At 49.9% G+C, this 23,740-nt stretch overlaps 1 protein-coding gene across 1 annotated transcript in view; it reads right to left on the bottom strand.

The window, feature by feature from the left end:
- D2hgdh (D-2-hydroxyglutaric acid dehydrogenase) overlaps positions 1-23,740 on the bottom strand; it is a 59,804-nt gene that overhangs the window by 24,635 nt on the left and 11,429 nt on the right. Inside the window, exons 2-4 of the mRNA XM_077695287.1 lie at positions 18,828-19,063; positions 12,534-12,731; positions 11,524-11,720 (exon numbers count right to left, since the gene is read on the bottom strand). Coding sequence (XP_077551413.1) covers positions 11,524-11,720; positions 12,534-12,731; positions 18,828-19,056 — 624 coding nt within the window. The 5' untranslated portion in view covers positions 19,057-19,063. The remainder of the gene's footprint in view (positions 1-11,523; positions 11,721-12,533; positions 12,732-18,827; positions 19,064-23,740) is intronic.

The raw sequence follows: 23,740 nt of genomic DNA, 5'->3' as shown, positions 1-23,740 counted from the left end.
GAACTCATATTATTTTAGAAATATTTCCAAGTGTTTCACAAAGCTATCAGTGGTATTTGGTTCCACAAACACTCGCGGGTCAAGGCTATTCCAGTCTACAATAGTTTTTACAAGAAAGGAATGCTTAAAAATATCAACCCTTGGAGAATAAGGCAAAACAGCATACAGATGATTGATGCGAGGAGAGACTCGTGTGGGAATTCGCAGATATAACTCAGGACGTAAGTTTAGTTTGCCGTTGAACAGTTCGTGAAAGAATTTAAGTCTTGCCATTTTTCTACGCGAGGCCAGTAGCGGAAGTTCTGCCTTGGCAAGTAAGGCCGTCACCAACTGATTTCTGCGATATTCTGCATAAATAAACCTGGCAGCTATTCGTTGAACTCGCTCAAGCTTATTTATTTGATACTGCTGATACGGGTCCCAAATTATACTTCCATATTCGAGAGTTGGCCGCACGAACGTTTTGTATGCCATCAGCTTAACCTCCGCAGTTGCATCTCTGAGCCTTCGTCTCAGTTTTTTTGGGCAGTACCACATATATTGTCAATATGTTCATTCCAATTCCAGAGCCAATTCAAGGTAATCCAGTATTGATATGTCATCGGCATTTTCGAAATCATAAACGTTCACAGTTGGAGTTTTGACTTTGTTTATTTTATGTTTAAGGGGGGGACGTGGCTTTCAAAATCAACTTTTTTATTTCTTTGTGGATATTGATGATAATTGGCACAGCAACTGGAAATGCTTCCGTGATAACACCATAAAAATTTCAAACTAATATTTTGAAAACTTTTTTATGTATTAAATTTTCTTTCTGTTCCGCTTGTACCGAGCTTGAGCGGCTTATAAAACATGATAGAAAACTTGTTCGAAGTGCTTTGCATTCCCAAATGAATGGACGAGGTCGTGACAGTTTTAGAATTTTTTTTTTACAACACAATGTTTTTTAGTTTTCATTTTTTTAGAGGTTAATGTGCAATAGGCATGTTGACTGTGAACGATTATTTGAATAAAAAAATCACAAAAAACAAATCTGGAAAACCAAGAGTGTCACGACCTGAACTATTCATCAAGGAATGTAATGCAAGAAACGGAATCAAAATAGACCCAGCGGTCACAAAGAAATCCCTGGTACAAGCGACACAGGTGGCAAAAAAAACTGTTTTGAGAAAACGGCTTCCGAAGTTGCAACATAGGTTTCACTTATCAAAAGTCGTCACGGTTGTAGCCTTTCATGTCCTTTTGAACATGGGGCTTCTGGAATGCCTTTGCTTGAAATTGGAGTGCCTTTTACAGCCTTTCTCTTTCCAGAAAACATCATTTTCAGCTCCTCTGTGAAGAGTACATACTCCACTTTGCAGACCAAACGAAGGGGGAGATGGGTTTCAATGGGCTTTCAATGAAAAGTAGGTTAGCTGGTTGGCTGTATCACACTGAACAGCCTCCTTTTGCAGTGTTGTCACCATGGCAACAAGTTAAGCATTTTTTTTTACTTAAATTTGAACATTTTTGGCTTTTTTTTTTTTTTGTTTTATCATCTTGCCTGGCACAGCAACTTAGTACTCATATGTGCAGGTGTTCATTGCCAAAAGTTTGCATACCACAAGGATGAAAATGAGCTACTTTGAAGCTTCGTAGAGTATTCTGCATAACTCCCAACTTCAATGCAAGAGCATATTTTTTTACTACTTTTGACATTCAAGGCATCCAATATTTCTCGCAGCAAAGCCAGTATGCCCTAAGCAATGCTATCAATAATTTCACTAAAAAATCACTGTTAAATGCTGCGACAGTAACGTACATTTTTAATGCAGAGAACATATTTTTATTCCTATATTACTAACTCAAACCTGTTTGCATGAAAATTACAAGTGCACGGGAAACGTTGCGCAAGAAAGGCGATATGGCTCGCGCGCATTGCAGCGCACGCTTACCGCGATATATCGAACTTTGATTATACCTGATATGGCCGGTCAGGTCGCTTTTAAGATTAAATCTAACGTCGCAGGCATTAATTACAACTACTGGCGTTCAATCGTAACCGGTTGCCCAGTCATGTGCTGCTCCAATGCGCGTCGGCTATGCCGTGCGCGCCGCAGCGTTTGACGTGTCGACCGTTTCTTTCTCAAGGCTAGCGAGCCCACAGTCAAAACACAGCAATAACTAAGCGTGTAAACATCGCAAACCCGACTAAAAGTTCACTTCACGAACCGCTATCGCAAGCGCGCACACCGCGTCACCCTCCGGGGTATGGCGACGGTAGAGTCACGCGCACCACGAAGCGTTCGATGACCTCCTCCTTTCGAGCCACACAACTTCCCGTAATCTGGCTCGTTATCTCCGGCATTCCCACCGCGATAACGTCCGTGTTGAATACCACAGATTGAACAGAAACTCGGCCGAGCGAAGTGGCGAAAATGAACTCGAACCGCTCGCTACGCAGCTCAGGCGGCCGCCATCTTGCGTTGCGCCCGTGACATCCAATCAGGAGGGTCGTTGTTCTGCGCCCCGACCGGAGGACCAATAGCGCTTCAGCATCTATTTCTAGCTTCGTTTGTGCGTCGTTTCTTTTCTGCCGTTTGTGCGTTTGTGAATGAACGAAGATAAAAGAGACGAGCGGAACCAGAAAGACGATCGCTCGGCCGATCTAACCATATCAAAATGGCCGCGCCCGGTGGCACCGTTGCGGAGATAGACCGCTCCGAAAATTGCCGTTTTTTTCGCCCTTTTGCACTGATAGTTTGTCACCGCACCTGACAAAAGTATTTTTTATGCCACTTTGCGACGCTTTTCAGCCTAAAAACTTTGCAGACGCATAGAATAGGAAACATAGAAGCCGAATATGTGGGTTTCAAAAAAACGATGTTTTGGTCATTTTTCCGAAGTTGAAAGCCGCGTCCCCCCTTAATTCTGAGTCTAGCTACTACAACTTTATGATCAGAAATTCCGTCTTTGATGTCGACTTCATACCAGAACGTTTCATCTGATAAGAATAATAAGTCAAGGGTAGTCTGGCATTGTCCCTGAATTTGAGACGGCCCGTTTACAACTTGAATTAGGCTATGTTTGGCCATTATCTCTACCATAGTGTCAGCGTGCATCCGATCTGCGGGTCCCGCAATCCTAGCATCCCAGTTTACATCAGATATATTAAAGTCCCCGGTAGAATAATTCTGCTTCTGTCATTAGTTAGCTCTGATAAGTGGTCATCTAGCTGAGTAAGAAAATCTATGGGACTTCCGGGGGGCCGATACACTACTCCAATTACTAAGATGACATCGCCCACAAAAAGCTTGCACCACATACTTTCATGCGTGTCGATTAACGGCAAGGGCTCGTATCTGAGTGTATCTTTTATTAGCAATGCCACACCCCCACCCCTCGCCGCTCGGTCTTTACGAAGAACGTTAAACGATTTAGGAAAAACTTCATCACTGCTTATATCTTTATTTAGCCAGGTTTCTGTCACCGCAATCAAGTGTGGGTCATGTAGCAAAGATAAGCATTCCAGCGGTTCGGTTTTATTAACAACGCTTCGGGCATTTACCGTATTTATTCGAATATAGGTCGACCTTTTTTTTCCGAAAATGTGCTTAAAAATTGAGGGTCGACCTATAATCGTGACCGAAGAACCTCGACCTATAGTCGTGATCAAAAATGGCGAGCGCACCGAGCGATCCGTTTCTCTTTAACAAAACAGCGCGAAGCACGGGACAAAGGGAAGATGAAGACAAAACAAGCGCTGACTATCAACTGTTTATTTGAAAGCAAAGAACGAAATATATAGGCGAAATGTTATCAAAGAGTAGCCGCGCGCATGATCAGTGAATGAATTAGGCTATTTGCTAACAGAGGGAACGTCACAATCAATGGAAGACGCTATCTTGACAAGTATGATTGTTCTTTTTCCAGGAGAGCTACTGAAGGGGTGCTTACACACGAGGTTCCTCTTTTGTGTATCGCAAACGCTTCACAAATTTCGCGCGTGCGCTGACCCTTGTATCTTCGTAAGATACTACATTTGTCGAACTGTGGTGCACATCGGCAGGCCTTGACGTGTTGGGCAAGCATGCTGCCCGTGCCGGTCTTCAGTGTGTTGGCATGCTCCCTTAAGGGGGGACGCGGGTCTTAGAATGGTCAAAAATGGCCAAAATATCGATTTTGAGAAAATCCAATTTTTGGAATTATTGTACCTTCAAGCACCTGCCTTCAAAATATCAACGCGAAATTCCATCGGGAAATACTCTAAAATCATGTTTTGAAACGCCTCGAGGGCCACGAAATGCCCAGAATTGGGCAAAAGTTGCTTCAAATTCCCGCGCGCCCCGCGGGCGAAGCAGCCGACCGATCGCCGCCATCTTGGTCTTGTTTTGAAGCTTGTTTCTTTGTGCGCATTTTGCGATATCTCAAAATGGCGTCGCTTGAGTAGAACGACCGGCCTTGCCAGTTTTCCGAAGGCACCTTCTCGGCCGCTGATTGGCTAGAGCGGGCGCGCGCGGTTTGAGTTCGCCATACGACCCCTCCCATTGGTCGGCGCGACTGCTGTCATGGCGGTCGCCATCATGGCGTCTGCTACGCGCGTCTGACGGAGTCCGCTCTTCTGGCGCAGCGCTCGCTTAGAGCAGTTTTTTTTTACAGTTTCTTCTAATTCTTCCATCGCGTACTTTCGTGAATGATGCCAGGAGACGTACGTTTGAAGAAGACGACCCTTCATGCGCACGGGAAGCGAAAGCGTCGTCCGCCTATCCCAAGGTCGCGTGGTGCGACTTCGGGCCGCTCGACTCCACCGGATGAGAATCGTTCGCCGCCTCGTATTGCCTCGCCTGCCCCATCGCCTGACCAACCACCTCCGGAATCCATACCTGGTCCAAGCACGTCCTGCCGGCTTGACACGAGGTATTACACGGCGGAGGAGATCGCCGCGCGTACGGAACACGCGGACGAGGTCAAGCGCGGAACGGAGACTAAGTCAGCAACGCAGCGGAAATTCGACCTCCTTGAAGTGGATTTGGCGCACTCAGAGGAAGAATCCGGCACAGATTTTGTCTTAGTGGATTTTGCAATGCTGAAGGACCTTTTCGCGCACGTCAGGTGCGGCAAGTGCGGGCTGGCGGCGCCAGATTTGAGGAAGCCTGACCGGCAGTACGGCCTCGCCGTGAAGCTCGAGGTGACGTGCTCGATTTGTGAACACCGTGTGGAACGTTTTTCCTCGCCAAGGACCGAAGGATCTGGCAATATCACTCTTTTTGAAGTGAATATGAGGGCTTTGAAAAGTATTCAAAGCATGGGGAAGGGGGTGACTGCTCTTTCAGATTTTTGTGCTGGTATGAACTTGTCCCACAGAGGCCTGCACCACAAGACATTCCAAGCGCACTTGAGGAAAGTGGTTCAGGTTTGCGAGGACACTGCAGCAGCCTCTGAAGCTGATAGTGTGCGTGCCATCAAGGACTTGTACACCTTGGTCAGCCGCCAAACAACATAGATGATATGTTTGATGGCACGTGGATGACAAAGGGACGGTTGTCACACATTGGAGTGGGCTGCATCATTGGAGTGTACACCGGCTTGGTGATTGATCATGTAGTCCTCTCTAACTTTTGCTTAGGTTGCACCATCAGACCCAAAGCTTCAGATGAGGGCTACGAAGATTGGCTGGCAGACCATGAGTGTCAGCGAAACATTGACTGTGGTGCAGGACGCATGGAGGTAGAGGCAGCCCTGATAATGTTCAAGCGCTCGCTCTCCAAGAATGGGCTGCAGTACACAACCGTGATGTCCGATGGAGATAGCCGCACCATGCACGGCTTGAAGGAAAAAGGCGTCTATGGGTTTATCCCCTGAGGCCAAGAAAGTTTGCCTTCCAGCTACATTTATTTTCCCCAAAAGACTCTTTTGAGGGCCAACAACATGATGCATTTGCGGAAAACGCACTGCGCAGTGTCCCACCCCTGTATCCTCTCAAACTTCCAGCATAAAAACCGCGAATGAAATAGCCTCACCAAAGAACAAAAAAGGGGGGCACCTAAAGCAAGTTTCACCCTCACACTTTTGCCGTACACAATATTCTGGGTACCACAGTGCACTGTAATAGATGATGGCACTTCACGAAGGACTGTTGCAGTTTTCACGACGCCAGCAAGACACCACCAGATTTCACAACGCTAACAAAATGCCAACAGATTCGAAGTCGATAAATTTTGCTAAATTCCTGTTGGGGTCCGTTACTTGGCCTTTTGTATCTCCAGTTCTAGTTGACATTTTTGGAATCCAAAGACAGATTTGAAAATGGGAAGAACATGTCTTTGTTACTGGGAAATTTTGAAGCTACACTACTGATGGTTCATCTCATAACACATGGCCAAACTTCAAATGCAGTTTTCTCAGTTTCATATTTTTGGTCACTTCCCTCAGCCTTACGCAGCTTTTTGGAAACTTATTTTTGCTTCATAAGGTCAATCTTGGTACCATTTTTTTCAGTACAGCCTGAGGCAGCCGATGACATTCTTAGTTTTTCTGTTTAGGCTACGCATAAATGATGACTTGCAGTTATTTTGATGAGCCAAAATATCCAATACTGCCATTTTTTGTACTTGACATATTTTTTTAGGATGCCGTGACTTTAGAGAAAAACGAAGAATGTCATCGGGTATGGGAACTCTCTGGCTATCCATTCATGTAATTAAAAGCGACAAAATGCAATGCGAAAGTTCATTAAAGCTGCGTAAGAAATTACCTAATTGCGGTTTAGACTTTGTATGATAACTTTTGAACTAACAGCACCAGCTCAAATATAATTGCATATTTGAAATCTACAGAGAAAAGCACATCAGTGTGCAAATTTTCATAAGTTTCTACCCATAAATAAAAAAGTTAGTTTTAAGACCCTCGTCCCCCCTTAACCTGTCGTTGATGCACCGCCCGGTTTGTCCCACGTACGACTTGCCACAAGGCACCAAGGGGATCTCGTAGACCACCGCTTCCTGGCATCCAACAAAGGGCTTGGTGTGATTTACCTGGCATCCTTTCTCCGCTGCTTGATCTACATTCACTCTCCTGCAGAGCCCGCCCAATTTGTTGGGGGCAGAAAACAGCAGCTGTACACCCGACCGTCTTTTTGAGTTTGTGGCTGACACCATGAATGTATGGAATTACTGCTAATTTCTTGCGGCTTTCTTGCGGCGTTTCCGGTGCGGCAATCTTCCTCGTGTCGCTCAAAAGTTTGCTGGCTATGCTGCTAAGAAGGTGATCTGGGAATCCGGCGGCAGAAAGACGCTGGACTTGCACGGTGAAACTCGTCTGAACGGTGTGTCCGCAGGACCGAACCAGTGCATTCTTCATAACGGACGTGGCGACCCCCCGCTTCACAACCTTAGAATGAGCTGACGAGTACGGGAGCAGGTTCTTCTTGGAACGCGGGGAATATGTCCAACACAGGTGTTCAGGGCTCAGTTGAAAACAAAGGTCGAGGAATTGTAGCTTCTCACCCTCGGGCTCCTCCTTAGTGAGGTCGAAGTCGCAGTACACTGTTGAAAAAATGTCGAACAGTTTTTCAACTTCTTGTGGATTGTGCCTTTGGGGTGCCTGGAAGATTATTAAGAAATCATCGACGAACCGGAACACCCTCACAACTGCGGTGTCCTGCAGAGCTTCAAGCAGTTTTCTATCCAGGTGTGCTTGCAGCAGGTCACTAAGGACCGGAGCTAGACAGGAGCCTATGCATACTCCCTTCTTCTGTATGTACAGGTCGCCTTCAAAAAGAACATACGTAGACCGCAGATAAAAGGCCAGCAACTGAAGGAAGCCATCAACGCTCACCCCGCAGGAATTTTGAAACCTGGTTGGACCGAACGAATCTATTGCTTCTTGCACCACTTCGAAAATTGGTTCGTGTGGTAGAGAGTAGTAAAGATCTCGTACGTCTACCGAGAACGCACTGACCTTGTTTAGGTCCTCAGCCTTCAAGAAGTCCGACACATCTTGCGGTCTGCGAACGAGAAAAGGATCCTCTACAGCCAGCACTGAAAGGGACTTCTGTAGATAACTGCCAAGGCAACGTTGCCAGGTTCCTTGCTCCGACACAATGGCCCTAAAGGGACACTCGGCCTTGTGAGTTTTCGCGCTGAAGAAGACATTCAGACTGAGGGAACAGCTGTTCTTCACAGCGCCTGCCAACTTAAGGAGCCCCATGTCCTCACAAAGTTTCATTGCCTCGTTCTTCACTTGACGTGGCCGAACCTCAAGGGCAGCTTTGAAGTTGCCCTGGATAGCAACCCTTGCCTTCTGGCTGTAGAGAGCGGCAGGTACCACCACAAAACTTCCCTCTTTATCAGACTGCACCAACTTTTGATCGGCTTCCCGCAAGGCTTTTACCACATGTTTAGAGCGAACTGCTTCGTTGCTCCTCACAGTCTCTGGGAGGATGTCGACGCCTTCGCTGACGTCGACATCCGTTTCTCCGTCGCGCCCGGCGCTCCTCAATTTGAGGCGGCAGCGCGGAGCATCTAGAACAAAGACAGGCTAGAAAATAAAGGAAAAAATAACAAAACAATCAGCGTAAGAAAACCACCCACAGTCACTGTCGGCTATCGCGCTTTACCTGCGGCCGAACCGGACAAGAGCGAGCTGACGTACTGGCTAGAGAGCCAGATTGGCTTGGCTTGGTGTCTTCGGAGCCGCGGTAGCGGCTAGCGCGAGGTGGGGGTAAAGGTGACTTTCGCCACCTAGCGTAGCCACCTCGTGAACGGAACGGCGTTGCCTGCTTCGCTCACTGTCTCTACTATCTCCCGTTCTCCGTTTCATGCGCTTTTTTTGTGTTTGCTTCGTTGTGATTTCCGCACATAACGTTTTTCTCGTGCGCATTTCGCGATGTCACGTCGCGGCGGGTGATCCTGTTTGCTGAGAACTTGAACAACTGCGCCGCTCAGTGAGAGTTAGACGTTAATGAAAAGGTGATCAGGGGATGGCGGAAACAGCGGGACGAACTTTTTGCTTGTAGGGGACTGCGTCGTGCGTTTCGTGGCCCTACAATTGGGAGGCACGATGCTCTCGAGAAAAAATTCCGGCTGCACGTGGAAGAGGAGCGTGCGATATTCAGACCAAAGCTCAACAGTTCGCGCTGCGAGGCAGGATTGGCCGTTCAGCCTTCAAAGCCAGTCGGGGGCGGGGGTGGGTAATGAACTGCGGCGCATGCGGCGCAAGTTCCGACGACGACGCAGTGTGTGGCTCCAACCAGTGAGGTGACCGCGTTGTAAATAAATGGGAGTTTTAAAAAGTTTCCTCAAGTTTTTTCTTAAAAGTATGGGTCGACCTATAATCGAATATATTATTTTTTTTTTCGGCGACTTCAATTTTTAGGGGGTCGACCTATATTCGTGCTCGACCTATTTTCGAATAAATACGGTACGTTGATTATCCTTAGTTCGGATGGTTTTGAGTGTCAATCGTGACGGTCAGATTTACTAGGGGCAGTGTCTTGGCGAGGTGGAAGTTGTACACGAACATTAGACTGAATGTCCCACGTGTAGGCATGATCGTTGATGAACAGCTTATCGTTAACGAGTCTAACTTTCGCGCCGTTTTGCTTGTCAGTTTGGGCGGGGAGCCAAACAGACATCGGATGTCGAAGACAGTTGGTTATACGGGACAAGTCATCCTTGAACTTGAATCGACAATCTCGCTTGTAACAGACATTTTAACTTCAGATGCAGTGCAACCAGTCACTAATTGCAGTTGCTTCCATTGTGGAAACACAGGTGGACGACAGGCGCCTGCAGTCGCTATTTATTATAACTTCAGCAAACACACAGTGGCCCAGTCAGCTATGAAATGACGATGAGAAGCCCTTCCAATGGAAATGCAACTGACAGAAGTGGTCGAAGCTTACTGCCATCCATTGGAGCGCGACCGCACGTGTGGGCTCTCCCACTCGTGTAGCTCCCAATCAAGAAGCATCGCAGATGTTGAGTCCTGCAAGCGTAATGAATAGCCTGAGCACAGCGGAAGAAGCTGTGCGCTTTGGCTATTCGTAAGGCTTGTGAACTCAACATCTATGATTCATCTTCCACAAACAAGGAAAGGAAAAAAAGCTTGTAGAATCGGTTTCAAAAAACAGTGTAAATACAGTCATGAAGCGAACAAAGATTCAGAACTGTTTCATAAATTCTAAGCCCAACATTAGTTTGAATGAATCTTTTGCAACACGCTGTAGCGTTCTTTTGAGCTTATTTTAGTCATATGGTGCCCACATTGAACTAGGGTCTGATTAGCAAGTGAAAACATGGTTCCCTGCTTATAAGAGACATCTCGTATAACAGACAGGAACTGCTTCCCAGTACGTGTCTCTTATAAAGGGGTTCAAGTGTAACTTTATTTCTTACTCTGGTGTGCTAGTATCCATGCTTTTAAACCTTAATACTAAGAAATCCTGTGGCCCTGATGGCATTCCAGACATATTTCTTCGGCGTTATGTAGAGTCCCCGGCTAAATTTCTTGTTGCGTTATTTCGTACTTCTTTAATGTGATGGACAGCTCTCTGCAGACTGGAAGATAGTGCTGGTTGCACCTATCGTTGGCCGCCCGTGTTTTCAATGTTAACCCCCCGTGTCACTAACTGACAGAAGACCACTCGCATTCTTGATTACTTAGACAACCACATATACTAACAAGTTTCCAAAACTGCATCAGCAAAGGGCACCCTGCCGTCACACAGTTTATTTATCTCATTACAAATACTGCTGCCTCGGTTTCCGAGATATAGCAGCAGTGAGTAGAGCACTGCACAGGCCTGATGTCAAGCCCGGACTTGACCCAAGCCCGCTTGATGATGCCCGAGCCCGACCCGAGTAAGCCTAGGCTGCATCACGAGCCCAGGCCCGGTAATTTATTCTCGAGCCTAGGTAGGGTCCGCATACATCTTTGCTTATCGAGCAGAGACTGATGCTATTGGCCTCGCACTGCGGAAGGCATACCTGGGATGCCTTGGCTACGATTGACATCTCCTCCATGCCGTGTTGCAAGCAAACTGGAGAAAAACTATTACGGCAACCCGTGGCTACAGCTGTCTCTGTTTGCGCACCTTTCTAAGCAGGGAAAAGACAGAAGTGCTAAAACTGCTGGCTCATGGTGAAACTTTTAGAGAGAGACAGAAGAGACCGAACAAGGTCCTTTCAAGCACAAGAGAAAGCCTAGTTTCCGAACTGATCTGATTTATTCCAACAAGCCTCGAGGAGGTTGTGCTCATATTGGCACCAATCATTTGGCCCCGCTAGACTTTAGCCCCCGTGTGAGGGGAACATGGTGCGCCTTCACCCGAGACCACAGCCGAAGAAGAGACACTTTTATACAGCCCTGAATAAGGTCACGATTATAAAAATTGTGTTTTCTATGCACAGGCCAAAAGATGACCCCACTCATAAGCTGAAACTTGTCCTTCTGCCACAATGTTACCCGAGCTGTTTCAGTCCCCCCCCCCCCCCCCCCCCCCCCCCCCACCCCCTTCCCGGGGGAGAAGCGGGCGCTACCCACCGCCTGGAGGCCCAGCACGGAGCCGTGCAGGGGCCCGTAGCGGAGCAGGCGCAGGCCGCCCGCGTTGGTGGACACGTTGCCGCCCAGCTGGCAGGAGCCCTTGGCGCCCAGGTCCAGGGGCACCGACAGGCCGGCCTCCTCGCCAACCCGCTCCTCCAGCCAGGCCAGCACGCTGCCGGCCTCGCACACCACGCACCCTGCGCACGCCCAGAGACGCTTGAATGAAAGCAGCGGTCTGGCTGGTCAGTCTTTCCGTGTTCACCACGTTGGCGACTCTGCAGACAAGAGACACGTTTCTTGGGAGTGTCTTTTGCAACGAGCTTTTAGTGCACCACCAGCAATGCCTTCCTCTGGCCACTTCAACCGAACCCCCCTCCCAGCCCGGGCACTGAGGGCTGCACTGCAGTGCCAGCCTCACCCTCCGGGCCACTAAGCCCCCGGCCCCGGGCCCCGCCTGCACACCCAGAAGGTGCTGGTGCAGCCGAGGCCACTGCAGCCCCACTACGCCCCGCACTGGACACGGCTGGCCCCAAAGGAGGCCACTCTGGGGGCCAGTGGCAGCACTGCGACTCCCCCCTTTCCGCTCCCTTCAACGTGGCAGGGTCGTGCAATGTGCCCCTGCAACGGCCCTCCTCTCGGCTCAGGAGCCCCGCGAGCTGGCCAAGGGGTGTGGCAATGAAACACACTGGCGAGACTGCGTGCACAAACAGTGCCCCTGACGATGAGGCAGAAAGGTGGTGCTCAGTGCGGAATGCTGCCACCACCACGCATGCCATCCCAGGAACGCTCCCTGCAGTGGCTGCCCCCCCCCCCCCCCTGTGCCGTCTTGCCCCTGGGCCCAAACTTCAAGGACAGAGGGGGGAGCTGCGGTGCTCTCACAAACGCATGTCCAGGCATCATCAGGTTGGCCCCATGGAAACGTGATGGAAGCCAGCAATGTGCTTGCCAAGCGCACAGCCAGTCTGGCCCGCCGTGCCCACTCACCCCAACGCCCAAACTCTTGGCCTCACCCGAGAGGGGGTCCACGGACAGCAGGCGGTTCATGCGGGCGGTGGAGAGGACGAGCTCGTCGAAGACCGGCACGCTGCCCCCGACCAGGCCCGTGTTGCCCCCCTGCGGGCACAGGGCCAGCCGCCGCGCGTGGCAGTGCGACAGCACCGCCGACACCTGCTCCGTCGAGGCCGGCAGCAGCACCGCCCCGGACGACCCTGCGAGGGGGGCATTTACAGTGAAACATCTATGCAACGAACCTCTACGTTACGAATTCCTGGATTTAACAGTCTTTCAATTCCCCATTGCCAGCCCCACTGAAACCCAAGTGTTCACAACCCCTATGTAACAAAGGCAGGGTTATATGGATAACCTTGATGTAACGAATTCACTACGCTGATAAGCCACTGCCTCTTGCCTTTCTCTTGAACTGGAAATATGCACTAACTTTGCAAATTTTGCCCGTACCGCAAACTACCAGTGCGAGTGTGGCGTCGATTAGGTGCTAGGCCCGCCTGTCAGTCTAGTCGCGTGTCTCCACTGCTTTCTGAGGCATGGGTCGACCAGTGATGAGTTGCGCTGCCAGAAAATGAAGTTTGGTCTTTGCAAGACAAGCTCGCAATTTCAGGTGCCACCTCCACCGGCAACAAAGATCAACGTTCTCGTCCGGTACAGTACCCCAGCCAGCACCCTCTCAAGAGGTTTGAGTGGGGCAAGGAGCACCAAGTTCGCAAAAAGGCACCCTTTCAGCATACGTTTGCTCCTTGAAACTGGTTAAAGGCACCGAAGAGTGTCAAAAGGCAAAATTGATACTTAAGTTACGTTAGCGAAGTACAGAGGTAAGTGACCTTGATTCTTCGGAGTGCTGTGTACTGTAAACTTCACGGGAAAGCAGAAGGCACAAAGCACGCATTTTTTAACTCTGAAATAAGTTCATAAAGGCAGAGTTCCCTATCCATGATGTTTAGCAATTTGATTTAGTTTCTGCTTGATTCGCGGGAGCCTTACCCTGAAATTTGCATGCAACGAAAACCTGCATGTATTGAAAAATTGCGAATTTTGATCAACTTCGTTACATCCAGGTTTAACTGCAGTACGTGCACTGTTTTGTCTGCCTCCAGTCTGCTGGCCATGCTCTGCAAAGGTGTCGTCTGGTGAGTGGCTTGAGGTCAGTGCAGGGCTGTGCTGTTATGTTCACTGTGTTCTCGAGTGCAGCAGCAGCCGCACTTTCCTCCGCACACCTTGTTTGCACTGATCCCTGATATCTGAGGGCTATGCTGACATAATGGCCTTACAAACAATATCAATGGCTGTGACAAGTATGTGGCACCCCCTCCCCGACCCTAATCTTCGTTGGCCGCTAAGTTCGGTGGCCCCGCCAGGCTCGGCGGGCAACTTTGTGCACGGACGGCCAATAAACACTGACGAGCGCAGCAGCTCGCAGTCAGTCACCATCGCCACCGGCACGCTGAGGGTCGTCACTCGGCCCTCAGCGTGCCGGTGGCGATGGTGACTGACTGCGAGCTGCTGCGCTCGTCAGTGTTTATTGGGTCGTCACTCGGAGGCAGACGGCGGTACCCTGACCCGCACAAGTCGCTCAGCAGAACACAGCAAACGATCTATCGCCAAATACAAGCAGGATCCTTTCCGCACCCCTATCTCCAAAGCAGAATGTACCCCGAGATATACGAGAAAGAGTGTAGATTCTGCGGGCAATTGGGCACGCTCCGGCACGTCATCGGAGAGTGCAATTTCACCGAGGCAATCCCTCCACCCCTTACTCAACCCTCAATCACCCTTCCCACACCCTTTAACGAGCGATGGGAGACCTTGCTAACCAGCCCCGCCTTGGAAGACCAGCTCGTCCTGATCCCCAGGGGCCAGGCAGCTGCGGTAGCATATGGGTCCCGTGAAGAGGGAACCACCCCATCCGGCACGTAGTCACCGCAATTTTGTGTGGCTAAATAAAGTTGTTCTCTCTCTCCCTCTCTCGTCACTCGGCTGGAGCGTATCGCGACCCTCCCACGTTCATGAATGCGGGGCAAATTGTGACAATGGCATGGTTTCTACGAGGCTTTTGGGACGATAATGCAAGCACGATGCTCAGGAAATCTGTACAGACAATGGACTCAGCAATGTGGCTTACAGCAAGAAAAGTGTCACATGCCTCCGATGGTTGTACACACATTAAAGTTGGGTCCACGCACAGTACACCAAGGAGGCAGTTTTTGATGCGTCACTGTACAATTCTACACTCCTGCCGAGAGCAAGAATGCTGCAGGATTGCACTTCTGGGCGCCTGGTTATTTCCGCGCGGGTGAAAGACAGGTCGCACGATACAGGGTGAACATGCCGTGGTGCTATCAGATGCATGACAGATGTTTTTAAGGTGTCCAAAAAGGAGATACTGTACTCCTTAAGGGGGGTTCACACAACGGACATGTCCGCAGACAGACTGGTGACGCTGCAGGATGCCTGCAGGTGGTCCAGCGGAAGCAAGCATTCGCGCGAAGGATAAAGCGAGCAGACGACAGCATGGACAGACAGGGCGTACTCTCAATGCGTGGACCGTCTGCATGCGGCGAAAAGCGCAACAGGTTCGAGAGGTTGACGTTAGCGGAAAAGATGGACGCCGACTGAAAGCATCGTTGCGTGGTGACAGCTGTAGCTTTGGGCATAGAATGAGCTGTGCAAGATCACGTACATGCTGAGTGAGAACGCATATATGCAGGAAAGATGCAGTGCCCACGTTTTCTGGTCCTGCGTTTCCTGCTTCCTTTGCTGTCACTTTAACCGCTCTGCCTTTCTCGACTCTCCGACGTAGCTCACGACGTTGCTGCGGACACTTGACGAACGCTGCAATCAGTGTGCTGCCCACTCGTGCTTGTGGCTGACAAGTCAAATGCCCCTGGTGCGAAAGCCCTGTACCGGCGTGCAACCGCGCCAAAACAGGCACGCGACCTCGATCAAGCGGTGTCCCCTGCTTTTTCGAGCAGAGAGGCGTGGTTGCTAGGCTATCCAGCCTTGTGCGCACCACAGCGCAGTGCACTCAAACCTCGTTATAACGAAGTTGAACGGGAGCCATAATTGTTTTGTTTTAACCATTATTTTGTTACATCAATTATAACAGTTTACGGCCATGTATGCTCATTTTAGTGCACAACTATAAGAATGCAAAGAAGGAAACGGCCTCGTGGCCCACTGCACCGCAACGCGACCACACGTGGTCGCGTAGCGGTGCTGATGCTCCTTTGTCTCGGACGTGGCCAGCGAAAGACTTCCTTTTGAGCAGTGGCCACAGCGCTGAAGAAATGACGCACAATGCCGACTGCATCGAGTGCCTGTGACAATTCTGGCATGTCGAACACGCCTGCATGGGAGACCAAGGCGCCTTCATCGTCGCTTGCGACGGTTTGTCCAGTGACATCTGCAACAATACTGTATTTACTTGCGTAATGATCCCTCCCCCAACTTTTCTTCTGGAGAATTTACTTTTTTCCCATTTTGAATAGACAATGCAGCGAGAATATGCTTTTGTCTCAGCATGGTTGCTGATACCGCAGACGACCGCAGCAACTTGATACCACGCTACAGTATGCGCAGAAATGCTAAAAACACATTTCAACAAAAAGAAGTCTCAACAGTAGCCGGAGACGTGAGTGTGCATGCCGTGGTCCACAATTTAAAAATTGCGCGCTTCCGTAGCGCCGCCTGCTGAACACAAAACGAACCTTTTTGTGCATTGAAAACGTTGTGGCATGCAAACAAAGCACAAAACGTACTCCGCACTCCTTCCCTGCTCTTTGCTATGCCGGCTGGTTCTGGCGGTGTGCGAACAAAGCACTAAACATACTCCGCACTCCTCTGCTCTTGCTGTTTCGTGATGTCGCCATGTCGCCGTGTCGCCATGTCGCAATGGTTTTGTTGTCCAGCTGTGTTCCGACCTTTCTTTGTGCTCCTGGAGCGCGCCATACAATGGGCTAGTACGCGAGCTACACAGCCGGTTTTAAACTAAAGGTGGTGGAGCATGCGTTGGTGCGCATGGAAACTGCGTGGCTGGGCAGCATTTCAGTGTTGACACAGTGTGTGCGAGATGTTTTTGGGCGGTGAACAGGGATCCCCGTGTGTTTCATGGCCCCAAAGAAGAGAAGTTTGCTTTAACAGCACAGAAGATGGTGCGCTGCGGGCCGACAACGAATGTGAAGCTGCAAGCAACTTGAGTGAGGACAGCTCCATGGCGAGTAGGGGGCCACTAGCATGTTGCAAACAAAAAAGAAATTTGAATTACATAGTTACCTACATGTTTTTACAAAAATGGTAAGGCTTTGATAGCGCTTCTCTTAGCAGCTTTACTGTATGAAATTTCAACTTTTGAAAATTTGTTGAAATTTTTTCCCGCATAATGAACCCTCCCCCCAAATTCGTACCGAATTTTCTGGAAAAAAAAGTGGGTTCATTATGCGAGTAAATACGGTATGTAGCATCTTCGGTTGGCTCCTCCGCAGAGACCACGTCGGCATTGGCAATGACGAAGAAGACCTGGCACGGCTTCTCACTGCCGCCCCTCTGGCTAAGCGAAGAGTACGGCTCGCTCGGCCACGAAGTCAACGCGGGAGTTTGAAAACAGCTGAGCCCTACGACAGTCGCATCCGCAGAATACTTCACCCACCGTGATCGGTTTTTTTGGGGGGAGAAGACTAATATAGTTTGTTATACCCATTTACAGGTAAGCTTTATTTCGTTGCAACAAGGTTTAAAATGCATGGTTCTCTATGAATATTTCAAGGGGAATTTCATTTACTTCATTATATCCATTATTTCGCTATAGTATTCCGTCATGCCATAACGCGGTTTGAGTGTATTTTGCTCTATTGCTCTGCCAGAATCGCAAACGAAAAAGAAGCCGTGCACTGTCAGCTCGCGCCGTCCGCGGTCCGTTTGCTAGGGTCACGAATCGGTGACGTCGTATCACGTGGTATGCATTCCGGGGTCCGAATCAGTGATTTCGCCCGTTGTGTGAATCAGCCTTTTAAGAATGGCAACAGCAGTTGCCTCTGTGCCTCATCACCGCAGATGGATGCATTTTGAACATGGCACGAACCGTTTCCGTGATTTTTTGGACTTAATATGCTTACAAACTACTGTAGCGACAACAAGCAAACTAAGTGAGAAAATGCAGATCATATAATGCATTCATAGCAATCTCCTTTCAAAATGCACGCGTCCGTTGACATCTGGTCGCTTAAGGCCGAATCACACGGTAGGCGAAATCACTGATTTGGACCACGGACCACGTCATACGACGTCACGAATTTGTGATCCTAGCGAACGGACCTCGGATGATGTGGGCTGGCAATGCGAGGCTTTTTTTCGGTTTGCAATTGTGGTGGGGGAATACAGCAAAATACTGCGCTTTGGCCCGCACAAGGCTGGATAGTCTAGCAACCATGCCTCCCTGCTCGGAGCAGTGGGGGCGTATCGAGGTCGCGTGCCTGTTACGGCGCGGTTGCACGCCGCTAGAGGGCTTTTGCACCAGGGGCATTTGACTTGTCAGCCACAAGCACGAATGGGCGACACACTGATCGCAGTGTTCGTCAAGCGTCTGCAACAACGTCGTGAGCTAGGTCGGAGAGTCGGGAAAGGCAGAGCAGTTCAGGAAAGGAAGCAGGAGTTCAGGAAACGCAGGACCGTGGGTGCTACACCTTTCCTGCATATATGCATCCTCACTCAGCACGTACGTAATCTTACACAGTTCATTGTATGCCCAACACTACGGCCGTCACAACGCAACGATGCTTTCGGTCTGCGTCCATCTTTGACGCTAACTTCAACCTCTCGAACCTGTTGCACTTTTCGCCGCACGCAGACGGTCCATGCATCGAGAGTATGCCCTGTCCGTCCATGCTGTCGTCTGCTCGCTTTATTCTTTGCGTGAATGCTTCCTTTCACCGAATTGTCTGCCGACATCATGCAACGTCATTAGTCCGGCTGCGGACACGTTCGCCGTGTGAATCTCCCCTTTAGGTGGAGTGATATCACACGAGCTATTGCCATTCTTAACTTCTCCTTGAGCGGTTTTTTTTCTGACTTATAGACAACCCTGTCCTAGACCAACTGGGACCCCAAGTAGCCGTTAAAAACACCCAGCAGGAGTGGCTGCAGTGAGTGGGCCTCGAGTGTTCACTGATCTCAAGAGTTTGTGCTCCAGTTGTTCCGGGCCCCTGCCTAGCGCCTGCGAGTTGCCCCGCTACTGGGGGCCCCTGTTCCCCCGCCACAGTGCCACCAGCCTCGCAGCAACGCCAGAGAACGCTCACCCCGGCAGGTGCGCAGCCAGTCCTGGTTGAAGGGCTCCATGTCTGCGGGGTCGGTGAGCACAGCCGAGGGCCCCAGTAGCCGCTCGAACAGGGCCACGTCCGCATCGCCCAGCCGGCCGTAGGCACCCCGCTCCTCCTCCGCCTGGGCACGCACCCCGCACGCACCCCGCCAGCCCAGGGCGCTGCGGCCCCTGCTGAGGGCCACGCTGCGGCCTAGGGCTCCCAGCATCCTCCCCCTGCACACACAAAAGGCCGCTCTGCTGGTGCCACTGCAAGCGCTGCTCTGCAGGGTGTGCCACACTCGTCCTACCCCAACGCAGCGCAGCGTGGCTGGTGCCGACCCTGGCAAGCATGCATCGCAACTCTCGTGTGGCCGCAGGAAGCCCCTTCCTAATGCACCGCGGGTGCACACTGGCCAAGCACAGCTGCTCGACCGAGCACTTATGGAAACGAAGCTTAGCGCAGCAGCTATGCGGACAGACAGGCCCCGCTGGCACAAGGCAGGTGGCCGAGGCTCTGTGGCTCACAATGGCCAGCGCCTGAGCAAGTAAAGGAGGCTCGCAAACCCACTGTACCAGAGACGGGCCTTCAATCAAGTGCGCTGTTAGCCCAGCGGGTTCATGAATGGCACGACAGAAACCCTGCTTCCGTAGCCTAAGCCGACTCGCCCAACAACACGTTCAAATGAGTGCTGCACACACCACTCACAGTGAAGCCGGCAAGGACACATCTAAGGTGAACACTTGAAGGCCAACTGCACTCAAGTTTCCCCTGGGCCAAATTTGCTGCGAACGTACAGCATGTACTGTCAGTCGCAAAATAAATCGGACCAAGGGAGCAGTGCGCGACAACTATCGGCACAACGCCTCCCGGCCGAGCGCCTGCTGTCGAGATAGCTGCGGCCGCATGCGTGTTCCAGTCTCGTCCATGCATGTCAGCTTCCTCGATCTCGGTGGCAGCGCTTCGTTTCTCTCGAAGGTGGCACCCGGCGGTGCCTTGCGCAGTGCCCGAAGCAAGCGGCCCGATTTGTGGCAGCGGTCAAAAACGTGTAACAGGCACTTATCTCGCGCAACAGCACCGTTCATTCGATTATGCTGTCTGGCACTCTTTTTATTTTCACCTCACTCACAGTAAATAAAACTCCCGCTGAGGCAAGCCTGCGATAAAGAAGCAGTGCTGGTTGTTTTGTGACGAACGTGCTGTAGACATCAAGCACTGAAAACAACTGCGATAGTTTATTCGCTTCCTAAAAGAATATAGGCAGTACAGCGAGTGATTTACTACAAGCCGACTAGGAGTGTGCAAAGTTGCCGTCGTCTTTGATTACCTCACGAATACGTTGCGGAAGAGACTTTACGATTTCTGTACGGGAGCGAAGGCTCTTTCCTCACTCCTCTCCAACTGCGCTCCACAACTCCTCAGCCGTGCAGCCACAGTCATTTCTTTTGGCAAAGTGTATTGTCATGACTTCCTGCACATTACCAGTGAGGTTCAGGTCACCACCGCACAGTGGCTACCGCAGCTGACGCACTGCATGATCCTTCAGGAGAGCGCTCGCTGCTCGGGCTGTGTGTGGACAGGGCTTGAAAGGACTGGAACATGTCATGGCTTTTCAATAGCACTTTAATTATTTTCGCCACAACTGCGTATTTTGCCCTGTTTTTCCCAAGCTAAATAAGCGCCACGGCTGTTTTCAGTGCTTGATATCAACAGCACGCTCGTCACATATGATGACAATAAAAGAAGCACATCTCGAAAAGATGCATGTACACCACAGTTTCGCGCATTAAACGCTTGCCACGCGCTTCGGCCACTGCAACAACCAATTGAGCTCATTCGAGAGACATGAAGCGCTGTGGGCGAAATCTAGAAAACTAACATGCATGGACGAGACTAGAACGCGCATGCGCCCTCAGCCATCTCAACAGCAGGCGCTCGGCCGGAAGGCATTGCGCAGATAGTTATCGCACACCGCTCCCTTGGTCCGATTACTTTTGTGTACAACCGAACTGACTGGGACCTAACTGGTAGCCCCGTGAAATGCATTGTATATAAGTTATAGACATTCAAAACAGCTCCGTCGCAGGCGACGGAGCACCTGCCGGCAAAACGTGCAAACAGCTATAAAGCGGAAGTGACTATGCAGCTGGCCAGGAGCGTTTTCCTTCGGCCAGCCATGAGAACCAATAGAGCTCCACCGGACGCTCTTCTTGGGCCTTCTGCGAGGGGAAACGTCGCGTGCAGGCACCCTCCAACAGGTCACCGGCTGGGCCAGCTGCAATGTCACTTGTAAGGGCCGCACTCTTCTCAGTTTGTTTCAAAATCGCCCATTTGTGGCGGCCATTTGCGCCGTCTTTCAGCTGCTATATTTCATATCCCGTAGTCTTTTTAGGCACACTATATGAGAGTAAGGTTTTCAAGAGGTGCAAATTTTGGGCGCAGTTGGCCTTTAAGACCAAACAAAACTTGTTGAGCTAGTTCGCTCAGGCTTACTGAAAGGAACAAACGAGGTGCTAAGCGGATGAAGACGAAGTAGACGCAAAGAACACATACAGGTGCTAACTTCCAACTGTTTATTCAAGAAAACCACGCTTACTTATACACAGGCCAAAGGGCAGATAAAATTCAAGATTTTGCCAGGCATTTACACTTGCTGACGGCTCACAGATAAAATAGCAACAGCACTTGACATGACGGCACACAATGCACTACTGGTACTACGACACTGAACCAACACGACTAACGTACGCTATAAGCTGCGAGATTAGAGACTATCTTTAATGAAAGACAGCTTTTTGTCACTAAGTGCTAGTGACGACGTGCTGACGCAGTCATCCCCACATTTTTTGATGAAGCATGCCTCGAAATATGCCCTTTCCGTCTGGTCTCCTGCATTTTTCAAAAAGGTCGTCTGGTCCACAAACGGCGTGCAAGCACAGCGCTTACAGAGATCTGCCGAATGCCTGCCGTTGTTGCTGCTAACAGCCAGCCAGTGCTCTCTGGCGTGGTCGCTGAAGCAACGGCCAGTTTGGCCAATGTACACTTTCCCGCAGTCCAATGGGATACTGTGCACGACAGTGCTAGCACACTCTGTGTAGCGTGGTTTCCTTAAATAAACAGCTGGAAGTTGGCGCCTGCCCGTTCTTTGTGTCTTTATCTGCTTGGCTCCCCTTTTATTCTTTCCAGCACACACAAGGCCGAGCTGGTTGCAAGCAAAAGCCTCACCTTCCCAGGGCCACTTTAACGTTGATTGGGTGCTCAGAAATCGCTAACCAATTATCCTCACAGTGATTCCATGAGGCTGTTTGTGTCACAATAAACTGGAAGCAAGCAAGGCAGCAGCCATGTACAGCGGTATAGAAGCACTACCACTACTACGTACTACTATGTATATTTTATTGGCGCAAGGGCGTCTGAGGCCAAAGAGCGCCAAGACAATGTTTGTTTTGTCACATTTGTTAAAACGCCATGGCGATGATTGTGATGTACTTGATAAAAATAGTGTATATATGGGTGTAAAGGGCCCTTACTCTAAGAAGCGAAGATGAATAAGATGAGAGGTAACAGTGACGATGTTTATGCGTGTGCTGGGAGCGCCATAACATAACAGGGATGGCGGGTGACGTCCCTGGCACGTTATGAAAACGCTCAGAACCACCCTCATTGGGTGGCCCTGATGTCACACATGGTATGAGATGAGTGCTAAAAATCCAATGTCAGCGAGATAGGCTAAAAGGCGTTCACTTCTAATCGGGGGTTGATCAGATAAAAACAAGGATGGGTGTAAGGGTATCGTGTAGGTGTATAGTTCTGGGAAGTGTCGTTTCCTTGCGTCATGGTATGCCAAGCATTCAATCAATACATGGAGGACTGTAAGTCTTCGTCCGCATTTCTCACAAGATGGTGGTGGGGTTCCGTTTAAAAGGTATGAGTGTGTAGCGTGTGTGTGACCTATTCTTAATCTGCATATTGATATTTCTGTGAACCTGTTCCGTTTCTCTGTGTTGTATTTCCCTATGTGTGGTTTTATAATGTGCAGTTTGTTTTCGATTTGTGTGTCCCACTGTACCTGCCAGCGCCTCCGAAGCATACTCCGAACTAGTGGTTTCATGTCTAGGTAGGGCACATGTGGGATATCTACAACACTGCGGAGAGCCGCCACAGCAGCATTCTGGTCAGCAATTTCATTGCCCGAAATTCCGCTGTGCCCAGGTACCCAGCACACTACTACAGTCAATTTTAGAGCGTAAGCAGACATTATGGATTTGATAAGACAGTTTAAAATAATGTTTCTCGTTGGTTTTCCTGAAAGAAGAGCTAATACTACACTCAGGGAGTCTGTAAAAATAATGGAACTGTGTATTCTGGTATCTGTAATGTGTTCCACAGTGGTTAAAACGCCGTGTGCCTCAGCTGTAAAAATACTGGTATTTTTGTGCATTGTCTTTGTGATAGCAAATTTTGGGCCATGTGCAGCGCATGACACAGAATGGGCGGACTTGGAGGCATCTGTGTAAAACGTTGTGTAGGGGTATTTGTGTCGTAGATGTAGGAAGTGCTGCAAGATGAGTTCTCTTGGTGCAGTTCTTTTGTTAATGGCTCTGAAAGATAAATCACAAGAAATCAGGGACATTTCCCAGGGAGCAACAAGGTCTGTGATCGAAGTTTTGTAAGTCTCGCTAAAAGAAACCCCAAGCTCTTCAGCATGCACTTTCACTCTCAACGAAAAAGGCATAGATATAGAGGGCCGACTGAGAAACGAGTGCATGGCAGAGGTGTCATTGACAATAAACGAAGAAGGGTGATTTTTTATGGATGTTGCCTTCATGGCATACAATAGATCTGTGTATAAGCACTGGTCTTCCAGGCACCACTGGTCACATTCCACATATAGGCTTTGTGCAGGACTCGTT

Source organism: Haemaphysalis longicornis, unplaced genomic scaffold (assembly GCF_048455015.1).
Source record: "Haemaphysalis longicornis isolate Haplotype H1 unplaced genomic scaffold, Haemaphysalis longicornis Haplotype H1 scaffold_14, whole genome shotgun sequence".
In the NCBI taxonomy this organism is placed as follows: Eukaryota; Metazoa; Arthropoda; class Arachnida; order Ixodida; family Ixodidae; genus Haemaphysalis; species Haemaphysalis longicornis.
This window is presented reverse-complemented; position numbering and strand designations above follow the sequence as displayed.